Source organism: Bacillus rossius, chromosome 18 (genome assembly GCF_032445375.1).
Source record: "Bacillus rossius redtenbacheri isolate Brsri chromosome 18, Brsri_v3, whole genome shotgun sequence".
In the NCBI taxonomy this organism is placed as follows: Eukaryota; Metazoa; Arthropoda; class Insecta; order Phasmatodea; family Bacillidae; genus Bacillus; species Bacillus rossius.
This window is the reverse complement of record NC_086345.1, coordinates 19,964,983-19,982,819: the sequence shown is the minus strand read 5'-3', so window position 1 is coordinate 19,982,819 and position 17,837 is coordinate 19,964,983. Positions and strand designations below refer to the sequence as shown.

Genomic DNA, 17,837 nt, shown 5'->3' with positions numbered 1-17,837 from the left:
AGCCTATAAATATTTTTTCGTCAAAAACTTCTAAAATACTACAAAACAAAGGTTTCTGACTAGAATTTAACCGTCAATAATACTTCAAGAAAATATCTACCGATAAATGTTTGGATGAATAACCATAATGTTTGAGCTTTATTTACAACATGTTGGAATGATAATGCTACCGTTACTAAAAACTAAAACGCTACAAAACTACAAAAAATATTTTTGTAAAACTCTGTTCTCCCGGAGAAACCCCCGGAATGGCCACCGCATGGGGAGCCCAAGAAAAGAAACGGGCTCCCCATTTGGAAGCCACATGGAAGGTTTTTTTCTGTTCCACCCACCGTTTCTTTGGTAGCCTGACTTGTTACAAGGGATTGTATTCCTACCAGAGAAAATGCTACCATTTTGACTGGGCAATCCGCCTTGGAGGAGCCGGGGCGCGAACCCGGGTCCTACAAGTCACAAGGCAGGCGCTCTACCCCAGAACCAGAGTGGTAGAGCGGATACTTGCAGTCTTCTTAACACTGACATTATGTTATTTATTCCACGAGTTTACTGTAGTTTCGTGTGTCATTAACACGTGCAGTACGTGCAGTAACATCTAACCTCGGTAACGAACAAATTTATGTGTTCTTATGTTGTTCGTTCAGCATGAATAATGTGATTTCATAACAGTGAAATATAATTTGTATAACTAGTCTGGCATTTTTTTTAGTTACTTTCCTGCAGACAAACTTACAATCCCTCTGTAAAATAATTATATAGAAATATAGACTAGTAAAAACATATAGTAAAAACATATGTAAGAGCTTGCTTGCACTGTCGATGGTAAAGTTATTTTGAAATAAATGTTCGATATTAAAATAGTGTGTTTAGTTAAAACATGTGTGTGCTTACAAGCATGAAGTTATTGTATAAACATTTTATTTATTTGGTTTTAAAGCCACAGAAAAGTTAACTTTTATGTTACTTTTGGCTTTATTTTGTTTTACCGCGCTTAACTTGCGCAGCTAAAACTGGAAAGGTATTCAAGCAACTGTTTGCAAATAAATAAATATTGGAGGTAGGTACTGGGGCAACACGAAGCATAAATGGTAACTATATTTTGTAGTGACACAGTTATTTTCATGTAAATGTACAAATGAACAAATATGTAAGTTTACATGAATGTTTCTGTTCCATTTACAAAGAAAATTTACGGTGCACAACGGCAAACAGAATAAATCAACGACGAAACTTAACAGATACAAATTGAAAAAAAAAAAAAAAAAAACGGCTATACAGAGACGCACAGGTGAACCCAGCGATGTGAATAAACAATGATGACAGCACAGACAAACAGCGTAAGCAACAGTTGAGTGAAAAAAACAAACAGATATTTTGAAAACCACCACCTTTTAGTTTTTTAGTAACTGTAGCATTATCATTCCAACATGTTATAAATAAAGCTCAAACAAACATTTAAAAAATTTTAAAAAAATTTTTGCTTTTGTACAAAAATATTTTAATTAAGTGTGCATCAGTCAGTGAGTGGTTGTGTGTTCAACCATTTATCAGTTTTTTTATTTTTAAGTATTATTGACAATTAAATTTTATTCACAAACTATTCACCTATAACTTATCCGTGTACGCCCTCAGAAGTCGGGTAGGACTTCGTACGTGAGCTAGTGGTTTTTCTCCCGTGTTGTATCTGAGGGACGTGCTTTAACGTATCTCTAACGTCAACATTCTTCAAGTGCCCGGACGCTCTCCGATTACTTAAACCTGAAGGCCACTCCTGGCTTGGCGCAAGAACTCTAAAGAACGGTTTATACATACGCAACAGGTCATGCAAAACTAGTTCTTGTCCTAGGGCATTTGCTTTTGCGGGGCCCTAATGTTTTTAAGATGATATCTAGCGAGGACCGAGGAGTCTGATAGGTGGGAAATAGCCCACATATATATATATATTTTTTTTTTGGGAGATCCTCCCCTAAAACAATTTGAAATAATGGACTGTTTAAAACGATGTGCTTTAGTTGATAAGGAATGGCGACGATGGTTTTACTAATTTATTTTCACGTTAAAAATATCTGTGCTTGTTGCGTAAAATGGGTTTAGTCCAAAATCATAGTTTTGAGAAAATCGCGATTGAAAATTATCAGGTTTCTTGAAGTCATTTTTTTTTTTTTTTTTTTTTTTTTTTTTTTAGCTTTATTAACTTCATTAAAACTTTGGGAAATTATTAATTGTTTTAAAATGATGTCTCTAATCTCCCTTATCAATTTTCGCAAACCTCCCTGTGATAATAACTCATTTTTAACCATTTGTGACTTAACCCCCTTTACGCAAAAAAAAAAAAAAAAAACACAGATACATAGGTTACAAGAGAATAACGAGAACAATTGTAACGGTGCGTTCGCCTTTACCGTTTCACCCAAAGTAGCTCTCCGTTCGAGGTTCACAAACCTTCAGCCAGGTATGACGAGGCAGAGCCTGTGTCCGGATCTGTGACTCTGACGTCAACCAAAGATGGAAAAGAACGATCTAGATTCTTTCTACCTAAAATGGAACAGCTCGCCAGCAGAGCATATGTAGTAGTGATGGGCAGAACGGATCTTTTGACCGAATCGGTTCTTTTGGATCAGTTCCGTGAAATGATTCGTTCAGAACGATTCGTTCATCTCGGTCAATTAGTTCTTTTCTGTGTATGGGATCTGGCTCTTTTATCAGGTGTCGTAACTCGTTCATCCTTTAGAATATTACGTACGTGTTTTTGTATTTGAATTTGAACATTGCTTTTCGTAGCCAGTGAATCACAGTTGCGTATATGAAACAAGATTATTTATATTTTATTACTTTTTAAGTTACAAATATTAATTTATAGGCTATTTACACTCTAGTGACAGTAAAGGGTTTACATGTAGACCAACACATTTAGAGAAACAAAGATAAAAATTTAATACCACTACTGCGATTCAGTATGAAGAGAAACAAATGAAGTACGTTAATTAACCCAAAAATGATAAGTGTGAACATTTGTAGTTACTTTCCCTGTTATTTTTAATTCATACGTTTTTTTTTTTGTTATTTATTTCCAAATTTGTGAATGTGAAAAAGCAATTTTAAACCACTACTTAACAGTTGACATTTTCATGTATAGATACTTTTCATGTTACCCTATTTTATTTGATCAGTTATCGTTTGCTCATGTGAACATGCGCACGCTGTGATTACTAATTCTTCAGACTCCTGACGTCATGAATCATTTCACGAACGAATCAGACCGGGCGCGTGGCCGGTTCTCTCATCTCGTTCTCTCGTTCTCTCGTTCTCTCGTTCTCTCCGCGTTTTCGTTCTTCCGAATCTTTCAAGGTAGCGGCTCTCAAAGAGCCGGTTCTTTACATCGCGAACGAATCGCAAGATTTCGTTCTCTCAAAGATTCGTTCTTTTTGAACGAATCGTTCACGAACGACCCGTCACTAATATTTATGTAGCGTTCCCGGCGCGATAGCAGAAGGAAACCCACTAATATTATAAATGTGAAAGTTTGTATGGATGCATGTTTGTAACTCAATCACGCCAAAACGGCTGAACGGATCTGGATGAAATTTGGCCTACAGCCAGCTCATTACATAGACCACATATTTATATGAAATTCCTTCCCTAAGACAGTGAAAAAGTGATAATTTTATTTTATAACAGAAAAAATCATATGTCATAGACATACAAATAGTGAGTGAGTGTCATTTCTCTATGTCTGCGTGCGCATGCATGACACAATTTATTTAAATATAAAAGATAGACAGAGTGATATATATATATATATATATATATATAGAGAGAGAGAGAGAGAGAGAGAGAGAGACAGAGAGATAAGTTGAGATGGAGCGAGGTACGTATAGAGAATGAAATGTGTTAGATAAAGATATATATATATATATATATATATATATATATATATATATATATATATAGATGTATAGAGCTATATAGAGATTTATATATAGAAGAGGATAGAGATAGTAGGAGGTATATATGTATATATGTAGATATAAAGAGATAAATAGAGATACATATATATAGATGTAGAAAGAGATAAATATATATTTAGAGAGATGGATAGATGATTTGTATATGTGTAACTACTTCAAACATATTACAAAACAAAACTGAATGAGGCATTTCAATGCATGCCGAGCATTAGCTAAATAATGGAATCTTTTCAATATTAGTAATCTCTTATTTTTCAGCTTTTTTTCTATAGTGCTTTATAGAGTCTATATTACATACAGACCACCAATTTTTTTTTAAAGATATATACAGGTAAATAACTATACACTGGCAGAACAACGTCTGTCGGGATCTGAAAGTGATATAAATTATTTTGCACACTTGACATTCAAATTAAGAAGACAATTAATAACTGCACCCTGTGTTCAGCCCGGGCAACGCCGGGTACTGCAGCTAGTTGATTATTATATGTCGTGGGAAGATCCTAACATTATGGTTGGTCGCCTGATACTGTTGGTGGCATCTTTTCGTGGAGGTAACTACTCGCACATACACGAAGTAGCCTCCATACTCAGCGGTGCCCACAAGGGGGGGGGGGGGGGGGGGGGTAACGACGCAGACTGCGTCATTAAAATTTCAGGGGGGGGGGGGGTGGTTAAATGACGAGAAAAATGTATATATTATTTACATAATTATAGCTTCTAATGTGAAAATACGTTTATGGTGCTTTGATAATTGAAAGGGATCTTGTAAATCAAATTGGCAACCCCGCACTTTCCTCAACAAAAGCAGTTTGGCATCTGTCGGTTCAGGATGGAAATATTACCTGATATGACCAAAATTGTTATTAGAAAATCAGTTTTAATTAATGCAAAATGTGATAAAATATAATACTAAAAAAGTATAATATTATAAAATAATTGAGTAAATCATTGAGAAGATGGCATAAAAAATTTCGGGGGGGGGGGGCATAATTAGGTTAGGGGGGGGGGTTAGTCATAGTGTTTGGGGGGGGGGGGGGGATGGGCACCTCTGCCATACTTACAGAACTGAGGGAAGCTGGCTACATACAATAATCACTCGTTTAACTTGCATGTTTATGATATTGAAAGAAAAAAATAATAAAATTATGTTTAAAAAATTGAATTTTTTTATTGTAATCTTATTTCTAACTAAGACTGAGTTCTCGTAATACAGCTTCCTTATTTTAAATTGTTCTTCCAAATAAGCTTTCTTTTATTTCCCCTTCCTTTTTGTTGATTATCTCTCCAATTGTCCTTCCTTTTCGTTGATTGTGCTTCCGATTGTACTTCTTATATAGAAATATAGACTAGTAAAAACATAGTACAACATGATTGTAGTTCGTTAAGTCTGTACTCAGAACAAGATTGGTCTCTTGATTCAGAGGTGTATAAACGTCTGACAATGTACATTGCTTGTTAAAATATATATTTTTGAGTATCATTGATAAATAACTCTTATTCAGATATGCTTGGTCTTTTGCGCCTATCATCTAACAATACCTGGTTGGAACATACCTATTCCAAATATCGAAAAATTAGACTTCAACGGTAGGCACAGCAACAACGTATTTATTTCGTCGGACAGGTATCTTCTATAGGTACAGTCGTTTTTCGTAGAGTGAATAATTAAGAAAGATAATGAGAAACTGAATAAAAATTTATTTTAATCTTTAATACTCTTATCACTGGCCGAGATGCAAACTAAGGACGGAAATCTATCAAGTCAATCTTACATTAATAAACGATTTTTTTGATGAATTTTGGAATGGTTTCTGAAGATGGTTTCCAATATGTCAGCATCGGCTTACTGGAGGCTGATAGTATATGAATTGAAGTCTCTTTTAGAACTTTCCACAATATTTTATTAAATAAGAGTTTTTTTTAGGTAAAATTATCTTCTTCTTGGATTGAGCAAGGATCGAACCAAGCACTGTAATCGCTCGAATAAATAAATTAATTAATTGCTGATATTTATGATGAGTTTCGTAATCCCCCCCCCACCCGAAATTTTAGTACTACTTTCAATGTTTTTTTTTTATCGGGCCATTTGATTAAACAGGTTAACATTTCGGTCTGTTAGTAGAACTCATACTCATTCTGTATATTCCCTGCATCGTGTGGCGTTTCAGTCCGGAAAGACAACCTTCAAGAAAAAAAAAACATGCTTCAAAAGTAGCAGCGCTGATATTGTAATCAGTCGACGAAACGTGAGGTGGAAATACAACAGGTTTTCGCTTGCGCAGTTCTAACTTGGACGTTTCACCGCTATAGCGTGTTTTCATACCACCTTCTTTAAACTGATACAAATTTATTCTTAAATTATATATAATTTTATAAAAATTTAAAAAAATGCATAAGAATCAGCATAACGAAATGCCTCAAGACCCTATTTCGCAACAACTTCCCAACTACAGCAGAAATGTACAGGTAGGTGTCATTTAAGTAATTAATTCAAAAGCGAAAGAATAAAACAACTCTGTATAACATAATTGTTTTAATAAACTTGAAATAAGAATCAAGTAATAAAGTAAATATTAATTTTAATTAATGCACTGCTCTCTTCTTTCATTAGTAGGTACCTATTAGGAAATCTAAAACAACCGATATCAAGCTTTTTTACATTAAAATTAATTGTTTTGTTTATTACTTGACTCTTATTTTAAGCTTATTTAAAAAGTACGTTATACAGGGTTGTAGTTAATTCTTTAGCTATTTAGTTATTTTTTTAACTTTTTGTTAATACAACATAAAAATGTGTGTTTTTTTTTTAGATTTTAAAGATTTTTGAAAACTTTTTAGTTTAGTTGGGTTGGGAGCCTCCATTTCCAGTGTTGCCAAATTAGTTGTTTTCCAACTTGAAATGGTTGTTTTTTTAATCGTCTAGTGGATAAATTTACGATCTACTTGCTAATGGGAAATCTGGTCTTTTTTCATAAAATTTCTAGTTGAAATTTAGTTGTTTAGGGTTAATTTTTTTTGTCAATTTTCGACTTGTATTCATAGCTTGTGTGTGTTTCCTTTTTACTTACCTGCGCAGAAACTAAACTCCAGTGAGAGAGAGGGGTGATTGCAGGGAATTCCCGCACTGTGCAGTGTGTTGAGAGATAAAAGACTGGTATTCTCCTTACTATTTGATTTGGAGAGTATTGACTGTCGTTACTAGTGCCATACTGCCAGAGTGCAGTCTGCTTTTAGTGCAGCTATGCAATAGATGTGGTTGTTTAATTTAACTCATAGCTCGTGTTGCCTGCAGGATTACCATTAGTTTTTTGTTGTTGTTATAAACTGTGTAGTAGAGGTGGGTTGTTACAGCAATTTTCGGTATCTGTTCCAACCTGATACTGATACAGTAATGTACTAGTTACAAGTATCTGATACTTTTGAATCAGAAAGAGCAGTAGCGGTCCCAGAAAGCAACAAGGTATCAGCATTCTCGTAACAGGTTACACATCCTCCGTGCCGTCATCACCAGCGTAAAAAGGTATCGGTGTCTCTGATACATTATTTATCACGCCCCGTAATTCTCTACCTCTGTTACGCTCATGCCCGCCTAAATACAGCCAGTATCAATCAGTTCAACATTCACTGCAGTTCGTCCTGGCCGTCTATTACCACGTACATTGTTGCGGGCTGTCATGCTCTGTAGTTAGTATCTTTATAGTGAAATAAGGAATGGATAAGTGCAGGATAAAGACTTCATTTGTATGGAATTTATCCACGGAAAATAATGAGTTTGCTAAGTGTAATTTGTGTAAACAAAAGCCGAGTTATAATGCAATACTATTTGTTAAATAGTGACTGAACTTGCAAAGTGTTTTTTTTTAAATCGATATTGGCACTGCTATCTGCCTGATGTAACTCAAATGTCTATTGATATAGTATGCTCACTAATGTACCTATCTATTTTTTTATTTTTAATTTTTGATAAAATAATAAAATTTTTAATGTATGAAAACACTAGTTACTAATTGTTTTCAAAAAAAGAAAGTCCATATGTTGATTACATCTGTTATTAGGGTCAACTGAGAATTTATTTGCATTTTCATAGTTGTTAAGTGCACAAATATAAATATTATATATTTTATTAATGTACTTTTTAATATTAAAATTTCATTAGTTTTATTATTGAATGAGACGGTGTTTTAGCTTTGCTCCCTAGATCGTGGATCCACATATCTATCACCTAAGGATGATGGATCTAGAACCAGTGTCCTTGGTCTTGTATCGCTATTAGTGTACTAACTAGAGTCTTCAGTCTTCGCAAGAACCACGCACTGCGCACTGAGCGTACTTTGAAGTAGGACAATAAACAAAACGACTTGTAATATTTTCGCTCTGCACCTCTCCTTCAACGCCTTCCCCTACGCTTCCTCCCCTACATTCTTTCCCTTCTTTATCCCTTATTCGTCGTGCTGCTCCCTCCCCTTTTTACAAGTTCCGCCCAAGTGACCGTCATCTGCGATCTGGTTCTACGCACATTGGCCGTGGTGTTGTTCAAGGCGAATTATACACTGATACTAAAGTACTTGATACTTGAATAGTGTACTCGTTTGCCATTCCTGATACAGGCGCGTATCAGTGACAAAGTATCAGGTTGATACTCTGTGACCCACCTCTAGTTCAGCTCCTATCAGAGCTTCAAGTGACGGGCCCGTGCCCCGACATAACTCTTATAGCTTACAGGATGACGTCGACCCAAGTGTCACCCCAATTTCCGCAGTCCGTTATGTTGTGCTAACGCCTTCTCCTGCCCATGGCAGAGGCGTGTAATTTAGCGCGAACAAAGTGCAGTGTCAGTGCAAGGTGCAACACGACGATCGGCCGCGAGCCGGAAGTGCAATAGCCCCCCGCGCGGCTATTCCGTGGGAGTTATGGAATCTGTGTATCTTCCCCTACTGGGAGCAATTAATTACGTAAAACCATTAATTATATTATATTTATAACACATTTTATAAACCATCCTTCTTGTAATGTTTGTAAAGTCATTTTGTTTAATTCTTGTTCACAGCGCGACAAGGCCGCAGTTTGAGCCCAGACCGTCTGCAGCGCTCCGCACGTTTTTCGCTCGCGAAGTTCCGGCAGGGAGAGGCAGTTCTCGCGACGAGGCTCTCGGGGTTGGACACGCCGCGCAACACGAGGCCATCATCCCTCAACCATTGGGGATCCGGCATTAACATTCGGTCCATTCGAACTTGTTAGCATTGTCGTTGAAGTCCGCCCCGAATTTCGGTGATATCAAGTCTGCCGTGTAATGGAGTAGTGAAAGAGTCTACCGCGTCCGCGTGATCGGTGCGAGTGAGCGTGACTCTAAATATTCAGGGTCTTAGTGTATCTCTATTCGTAACCTGTGTCGACCACTGATTGGTCAGTAATTGTACTGGGTGATACGTGTTGTGAAGGCTAGTCTGTAAACTCCTTTAAGTTCGTGCTTATGTAAACGGGGCGGCCCGCACCGGGAATACTATCGTCGTGTACCGGACCACCGATTGGTTAGGAAATGTGTACTGTGTGACTCGTGTTGTGTAGGCCAGACTGCAAACATCTATGCGTTCGGAATCAACCAGAAAACGACCACTAGTGTGTTAGAGCCGTGCCCATGCACTCGCAAACGGAAAGGGCTAATATTGTGACAGCGCCATGTACTAAAGGGAAGGTGTAATTAAATCACAATAAAGTTAACGTATAAACTCTTTATTTCGTCGCCACTGTCCGCGCCACATGGCCAGGAACCCGTTCAGAGCAAGTCGGACCTAATAAACCATACTGGAGATAGTACAGGTGACAACAAGGCTTTCAGTTGCACCTAAGACGCCATACATCGTCTTTAGTGTTTTTTACTTTGTTCTACCCATATTAATTGAACGTTTTTCTAACTGTACCACATGATAAACAAAAAGCTAACCCTTCTGAAATCTGTGCACGTATTTATTATGTTTTGTTTAGCCAATGTTCCATCGACAATGTGCTAACTGCACTGCATAATCCGTGCCTAGTAACCCCGTTCAAGTATGCACACACAGCTGTATGTTTCGTGTGTGGGAGACCATCGCGTGACATGCAAGGTAACGCTAGAAACAGTTCGCTGGAACGAGCTTTTGGCTACCATGCTGTTCAGGCCGGTCATGAGATAGCACTATGTACGAGGGTTATATTGACGACATCCGGCCGAAGGCCACCCTAAAGCCCGACCTGCACCCGCCAATATCCGACCCCACTAACGGAACACAGCTAGCTATGGCCCACCCGAGTCAGGCGAGCCCCTGATGACAAGGTAGAACCAAGGGCCGTGTATTATTAATCAAACACCTCGACTCCAATTCATTAAAAATCAGACCTAATTTAATAGTAACGCCCTCCTCCCCTTAATTAAAACACCCGCCCAAGGAAAGTGCGACACAGGAGTGCCCGAGTCACTCACGTGTGAAATTACGTTAATAAGTTTGTGAGTTCCTCCCTTGCAGCCTTCAGCCTTAATTAATTATCTAGTTGTGTCAACGTAGATATTACCTCCCTGTTTTTCATGTGTGACTAGCCACTAGGGCAGTTAGCAAGTGACGAACAGTCTCTAGTGTGACTCTTAGTATTTAAAATTAATTTACGAAAATTTACTAACCCTAATTATTAAAGAGTACCTGCCGGTCAGATTAGTTATTAATAATTAATGTATGAACTTAGAGCTGCTCTCAGCTTATTGTTATTAAAATAATTTCCGGATAACGGAACTTTAGCAACTTTGGCGCGAGAGAACGCTGAGACCTTCCCTCACGCCAAGGGAAAACTAAGTACCGAGCGTATCGCGAAGCGGGCCAGACGTGCTTCCCACGGGGAGTCATCACCCTTTGTCTACCCTGAACAGTACTTCTGGTAACTATAGTCATTTAAACCAAACCTTTTTCTTCATTGCATAAACTCCCCGTGCGCCCCCCTCCTTTTAAGGTGTAGGGACTAACCCAGCCGCTTAACTATAAACTCCCTCCACAAGACATTACTCGGGGCAGTTCACCATACGGCAAGGGCCGACTCCCGATACAAATGAATTTTTGTTAAACGCCGAGTGCACAGGCACCGACAACAGTTAAACATAGAACCTTGCATCTAATTTAACTGCCGGCCACGGTTTACACAGGTGGACGCGGGCAACGCCACACTATCAATTTTCGGGATTAGCTGTCTCCAATCAACCTCCCCCTTAATCTCGACTGGTGTGAGGGCTTAGATTAGTGACAGTGCGTAAAAGCACTCAGTTTTTAACGCAATGTAATTTTTGTAGGGTAACTTTTGTACGTCGTGTAAGTGTAATATGTAATTGCTCGACTGATTAAACGTCCACTCTGCACACTCCGTGCGCGACGTGTCAGCGACAATACAAAATTCGAGTTCGTGTATGTTATTGTCTTGAGTCTTCCTACCCCAGCTAGGAATCAGTGTGTTATGCTGTGCAGGGGCTGTGATGTGATAACAGCTAGGGATCCCTCCAACCACAACCTTCGCCGACGGTCCTAGCGGGCCACGCAGGGGCAACACACCCACAGAACCCAAATTCGGTTAGATGCAGAACTAGCCTGGCGCCCTCCCGGAACACATTTTTACTGAGAGCCAATTACCCGCAAGGATACACGCCTGGTCTCGAACACGAGAACCCGGACGACGGCAATATATGAATGTCATTAAAACAACGTCAACCTCAATTACGCATGTTCTCTCTGTAAATTTGGCATCCTGAGTGGCCTACAACTCAGGGGGGCCTTGCAATAGTAGTTATTCCCCTGGCTCAGCCAAGCTGACCAGGAACCCCCTTTTGAACGTCTCAGGCTCTTATCGCCGATTCTGTTACAAAATACTAAAGGGGCATGCGGGATGACGTGTAACTGATTAATTAATTTGACAATATGGGCATTTTTAAATAAATTTTTTTGTCGAAAATCAGGTCCATACCTGGGGTTTAGTATTTTAAAAGCCTTTTTTTTTTTTGGTTTTCGTGGGTGCAGTTTCTAATAGTTTATAGTTTCCATCTGTTTTGTGGCACTATTTGTGCATAATGGTGGAAAGCAGTGAATTCTAACGGTGGACACAATCTGTGTGATTTGCGTCCATCAATTTTGGTATGTACTCGATAAATCAATATTTTATTTATCAGTGTATTTATCATTTTCAGCATTATTTTAACAAGTCTACATTAAATTTTTTGTCCCAGTTACGTAAATGTTTATTTGCAACTTAAGAACACGTGAATTTTAATTTGCTCGTTACTGAGTTCACATGTTTACACATCACTAACGAGTAATGAATCACTTTGTCCATTGTTTTTATTTTATTTAGCACGAGCATCGACTAACTTCGGAACCTATATGGATTTCAGTGAACTCCCCTGCCTCCAAGTAAATTCGCTAAACCGAAAATTTATTGCCAAATCCCAAATTCATCTGAATTCGACTACCAATTAGTATTATCTATGAGCTCTAGACAGTTAAAAATACGCCGATAGATCGCATGTATGTTTAAATGTCATAAATGTAAGTATATTTTATATATTTTTTTTAATTTTGTTATAAACCACATAATGCATATTCATGTAATTTTTAAAACTTTTTTTTGGGTAACTGCAAGTATGTTTTTTATGTATGTAGTTTATAATAAATACCTACTGTGTGTAAGTACTAGGTAATATGACTGGTGCTGTCATCTGTATATAATATGACCATTATGTAACAGCACAAAATTTTAAAATAATATGCAATAAAATTTAGATAGTTATCTTTTATGGGTGGGTCGGTGGTCGTCTCTCGGGGCGTGCGCATCTCTCTCGCGGGCTGTTAGCTGGGAGTTCCCTGCGACCTATTGGGTATACCGAAGGCTGGCAGTTCGTGTGGGGTTTGTGTGCGTGCTGGGGGCGGCCTAGCAGCGCCAACTGCTACCGACCGCGTCCCGCGGGTGGCGGATACGGGAGCCCAGCTCGAGAGTTGCAATCTCGCTGGGGTGGCTGTGAATAACCAATAGCAGTCCGCGGACCAATGGCCGGCCTGCGGAGTCGTTATTACGGCTGTCGGTGTGAAAGGTAGCCTGAATGCAGCTCGGCGCGTGGCAGGAAGCAGCTTCGTCGGCGAAGGCCCGCAGGGGAGCTCGATGTGCTGCAAAAATGCGAAGTGTAGACGAACTGCGGGCTGGAACTTGCGGAGCTGTGAACTGCTGCGCGCGCAACGGAATTGAAATGCATCGGAACTCTGAAGGAAGACATCAGGAACCTTCAGCTGGGGCTGCTGTAGGTGTGGCAGCAGTAGCCTCGAGCGGCGCGACCTTCAACCGTCTCGGGGATTTTGGGTGGCGAGGTTGGTTCCCTCCCCCCACCCTGGCTTGAAAAGTACTGCTGTTGACCTGAAGAAGGAAGATGAAGATGGCGCAACGTCAGGCTGCCTTTCGCACCGAGAGCCAGCAGTTCGAGCCGGTTTACTGGCTCGTCTGCCCGCTTCTGTCTTAACTGTGGCTGCCTGGGCAGCTGTGGCTGGGCTGACGTGAAGTCGCCCGCCCCTGGGGGCGCATGCGCCCCTGGCTAATAATAACCCAGGAGCTCCCAACTTAAATGCGGGCCGCAAGGCCCAAGCACCCAACTCCACCAAGGTTGATTTTTCAGCCCCTCCAACTCTTCTTACCTGGACCCTTCTTCCTCTTGTCCAGTAGTTACCTGCTTGCTTAATGCATGTTAATTGATCCCCGCATGAAGCGGCCCAGGGTTTTCCCTGTGTCTATGCAGGTTTTACCTGGGCCACACTTAGCTAGCTTTTAAGCTAGGCGACCAATGGGGCGTCAGTCATGGCGCCAATTGCAGCCATGGCTGGCCAATAAACCCCAATAAGCACATGATGCACGCGCCCTTGTCCTGCATGGTTAAAAACCCGCATGGTAGAGTGTATAGGCTTCGGCCTGAGACACACTTAGGTCCTCCCCTAACCTGGACCCTCCCCTACACACTTAGAATTAACTTAGGCTAGGAAAAAAAAAAAAAAAAAAAAAAAATTTATGGGTGACTAATTGAATAATAAATAGGGATGCAAAACCACTCTTAGAAACATCGACATCACGAACATCGATGTTCAAACGAAACAGCATTAGGGATGCAACATCGCTCTTAGAAACATCGATATCGTTCTGACAACCGATACAGCGATGTTTTAACCGATGTTTTAAAATTTCGGGAAAAACATGCCAAAATGATTTAAATTATAGTATGTAGCCAAAAACCATACCTACCACAGGTTCCTGACCACAATATCCACAAACTAACTGTGAAATTTGAGCGGTGACTGTAACATGATAAAGCGGAGAAACGAAGATAAAGGTGTACTGCACTGCCCTTAAGTGGTTTCAAGATTCTGTATCGGTTGTTTTATGCCTAAAAATTACTCAGAAAACACGCCTTTTAGCCATTTTTACTCTACTAAAATCACAGTTAAAAAACTTAATCCGAATTCAAAAGTACCTTTCGGCATTCAGCGAACACTTAAATGCTTTTCTTAAACAGACCCCACTCGGATATCTTGAGTAGTTTTCAAATCACGTTTTTCCTGAAGCTCTGCGCACCGTATGTGTGCCCGGGCAGACTGCAGCATTAAGACACAGGCTTACTTAAAATAAAATTATATACCCTTATTTTTTATGTTTTTAGTTATCATTTCATGACTATATTGTAAATAGTACAGATCATGAGAGATCTATCTATAGCAAAAACCATTGCGATACGACATTTAATTTTCAAGAAACTTTTTTTTTTTAAATTTTCTATACTTATAAAACTTACATTTTTAAGTATAAATAAATGTTGTAAAAGCTAAACCATTTTGGTTGCTATCCTTATCATTTTTTTCCCCAGTATTTTAAGAAGTCTAAAATAATTAAAAAAAAAAAAACCTATTTTTTACACAATGTATTTTTAATTGAAAAAAAAGGGAAAAAGCATGAAGTGTATGTGCAGGTTTTAAAATGTAACATTAATTTTCTCGATAGAGCTAGCGAGACCGTATCGGTGCCAATCAATAGCTTGTATGTACAACAACCTATGAAATTGACCATAAAGTCTTTTTCCCTATATTTTTCAAAATTTAAAAGAAAATTCTTATGTAAACAAATTTTTTGACAGTATTTATTTTTTCCAAATGATTTTACACATCTTAAAGTACTGGAAAAAAAAATTGAAACTGAAATCAACCAAATAGTTCAGTATTTACAACATTTTTGATACCTACTTAAAAATGTAGGTTTTTATAGTAAGTATATACAGTTAAAAAAATTGTATCTTAAAAACTAAATGTCGTATCGTAATGTTTTTTTATATATTCAATAAATATTCATGAAATGATAGCCAAAATATTATAAAAAACTATGGTAGTTTTAATGATGATCGATGTCGATGTTTTTGGACTTTTTCGTCGATGCATCGGCGATGTATCGCTCTTCCAAACATCGATGCTAACATCGATGTTTCATGAACGATACATCGATGTTTTGAAAACATCGATGTATCGTTTGCATCCCTAAACAGCATCGTTCTTACAACCGATACATCGATGTTTTAACCCAAAGAGAGGCGACATGGCGGGCAGCGGGTAGACTTGTATAAGTTCGCTCCTGCTTTCTGTAGCTCCTGCAGGTGTAATTTTCGGTGTATATCTGTGTAACTTGCGTTAGCAATAGGGAAGCTGTCGTGGTGTTGAACTGCATAAAAAAGAATTGTCTAGTTCAAGCACAATAACCGTATTTTAAAATAATTTGCGTTTGTCTTTGTGCGTATCGTTTAGAACAGTGCCATGGCTGCCAAACAGGTTGAGATGCGCCAGCTTGAGCATTTAGTGCAAGAACGCGTCAAGGACCTACTTTGCTCGAAGGACATTGTGAGTGCTATTGTTGAGGCCGTAACCTCCGCTGTCTCCGAGGCTGTTATGCTTGAACTAAAGGACACGATATCCTTCAACGTAGAAGAAACAAGCAAACTGCGAGGCGAAATTCAGAAGATGGAAGGGTCGTTGAAGAATGCAAGGCGTGACCTGTTCCTGGCCCAGGACGAGCTGGAGCAGTACCAGCGGCGATCAAGTCTGCGAGTGTTTGGTGTGGCGGAGCACGACCGAGAGAACACTGACGCCCTGGTTCTGGACGTGGTTCACAACAGGCTGCAGCTCCCGCACATCACCGTCGATGACATCGACCGCAGCCATCGGGTCGGTGCAAAGAAGAATGGTAAACCTCGTCCTATAATCGTAAAATTCGTCTCATATCGACGGCGTAGTGAGGTGTTTCGCGCGAAGCGTCAGCTCGCGAAAACAGGAATCACCATACGCGAGGACCTGACCTCGGAGCGCCTCGCCCTGCTGAATGCTGCTGTTGGGAAGTACGGTCTGAAAAATGTGTGGACTGCCGACTGCAAAGTGGTTGTCAACACTGGAACACGCCGGCTTTACATTACAAAATCAGAGGAACTACAGATTGCGGAGTGAAATTCACTTCCCCACAACATTAAATAATATCTTTAACATACTTCATAAGTTTGTGTATCTTAGTTCTAATTTTTGTTATGTGGATCATGTATTTTCTCCTTTTGTTTTTTGCGTGTGCTTGTGTGTGTGACCTGTCGTGGAAGTCTATGCGTGGGGTGTTCATGGTGAGTAGTTGGTTTCATATTGAACTTCTAGTGTCATGTCAGCAGCATTAGATTCACCCGTAACCTTGTCCGCCTGGTCTCGTACCCTTGGTCGCATAGAGCCTCTTTCCCCGGAGACGTCTACCGTCCCTTGGCCGTCCCCTGCTGTGACCCCTGTCCCTACTACCCCTCTGCAGCCCACGCTTTCTACCAGCGGTCAACTCAGGCTCCAAGCGAACCGTTTCCCGCGCGCTTTACACGTTAGTCAGGTTAACGCACAGTCCCTCCTTGGACACATCGACGAGTTCCGAGATATTTTCTCCTCTTTGTCATTCCACGCTATTCTAGTGTCTGAGACATGGCTAGTCCCATCCCTTGCAGATAGCCTTGTCTCTCTCCATGGATATGAGCTAATTAGAAATGACAGAACTTACAAACGTGGTGGAGGAGTGGCCATATTTGTACGTAATGACATTAAAACTAAAATTGTCTCAACCTCCCTACCCGAGAGTCTGCCTGGGCCCGAGTACCTGTTCCTGGAGGCTATTGTCAACAGCCAGAGAGTGTTGTTAGGAGTAGTTTACAAGCCCCCTAAAATTAACTATGGTGATGAACTTGAAACAGCTATTATGTCAGCTGTCTCGATGTATGAACATGTCATAATTTTGGGTGATTTTAACACTAATATTCTTAATGAAACGAGTCATACGCGCTATCTGAGAAATATGCTCGCTTCTTCTAACCTTAGCATCTGCCAACTTTTGCCTACTCATCATACTGAAAAAGCTAGCACGTGGATTGATTTAATCATAGCATCTAACTTAGAAAGAGTTCTGAACCATGGACAACTTGCAGCCCCTGGTCTCTCCCACCATGACCTCATTTTTGTAACCTATTCCTTAAAAGTCCCCAAGTTCTCCCCCAGGATCGTAACTTACAGGAGCTTAAGAAACATCGATACTGACAAAGTTATAGATGAGGCTGCAAACGCTCCGTGGCATAACATTCTGTTATGCAGTACTATTGACGGAAAAGTTAACACTTTCAATGAGATAGTTACCTATATTTTTGACCAACATGCTCCTGTCGTTCGTAAGCGTATAACGCGCCCCCCCTCTCCGTGGATGACACCTGTCATCCGTAAATTAATGGCAAAACGAGACCATGCGTTTCAAATTTTCAAAACAGAAAGAAAACACAACTCG

The 17,837-nt window shown here is 39.6% G+C and overlaps 1 protein-coding gene across 1 annotated transcript in view; it reads left to right on the top strand.

Moving 5' to 3' along the window:
* The first annotated feature begins 6,235 nt into the window (after positions 1 to 6,235).
* Positions 6,236 to 17,837, top strand: part of LOC134541357 (catalase-like) — a 106,400-nt gene continuing 94,798 nt past the window's right edge. The window contains exon 1 of the mRNA XM_063384780.1: positions 6,236 to 6,434. Coding sequence (XP_063240850.1) covers positions 6,357 to 6,434 — 78 coding nt within the window. The 5' untranslated portion in view covers positions 6,236 to 6,356. The remainder of the gene's footprint in view (positions 6,435 to 17,837) is intronic.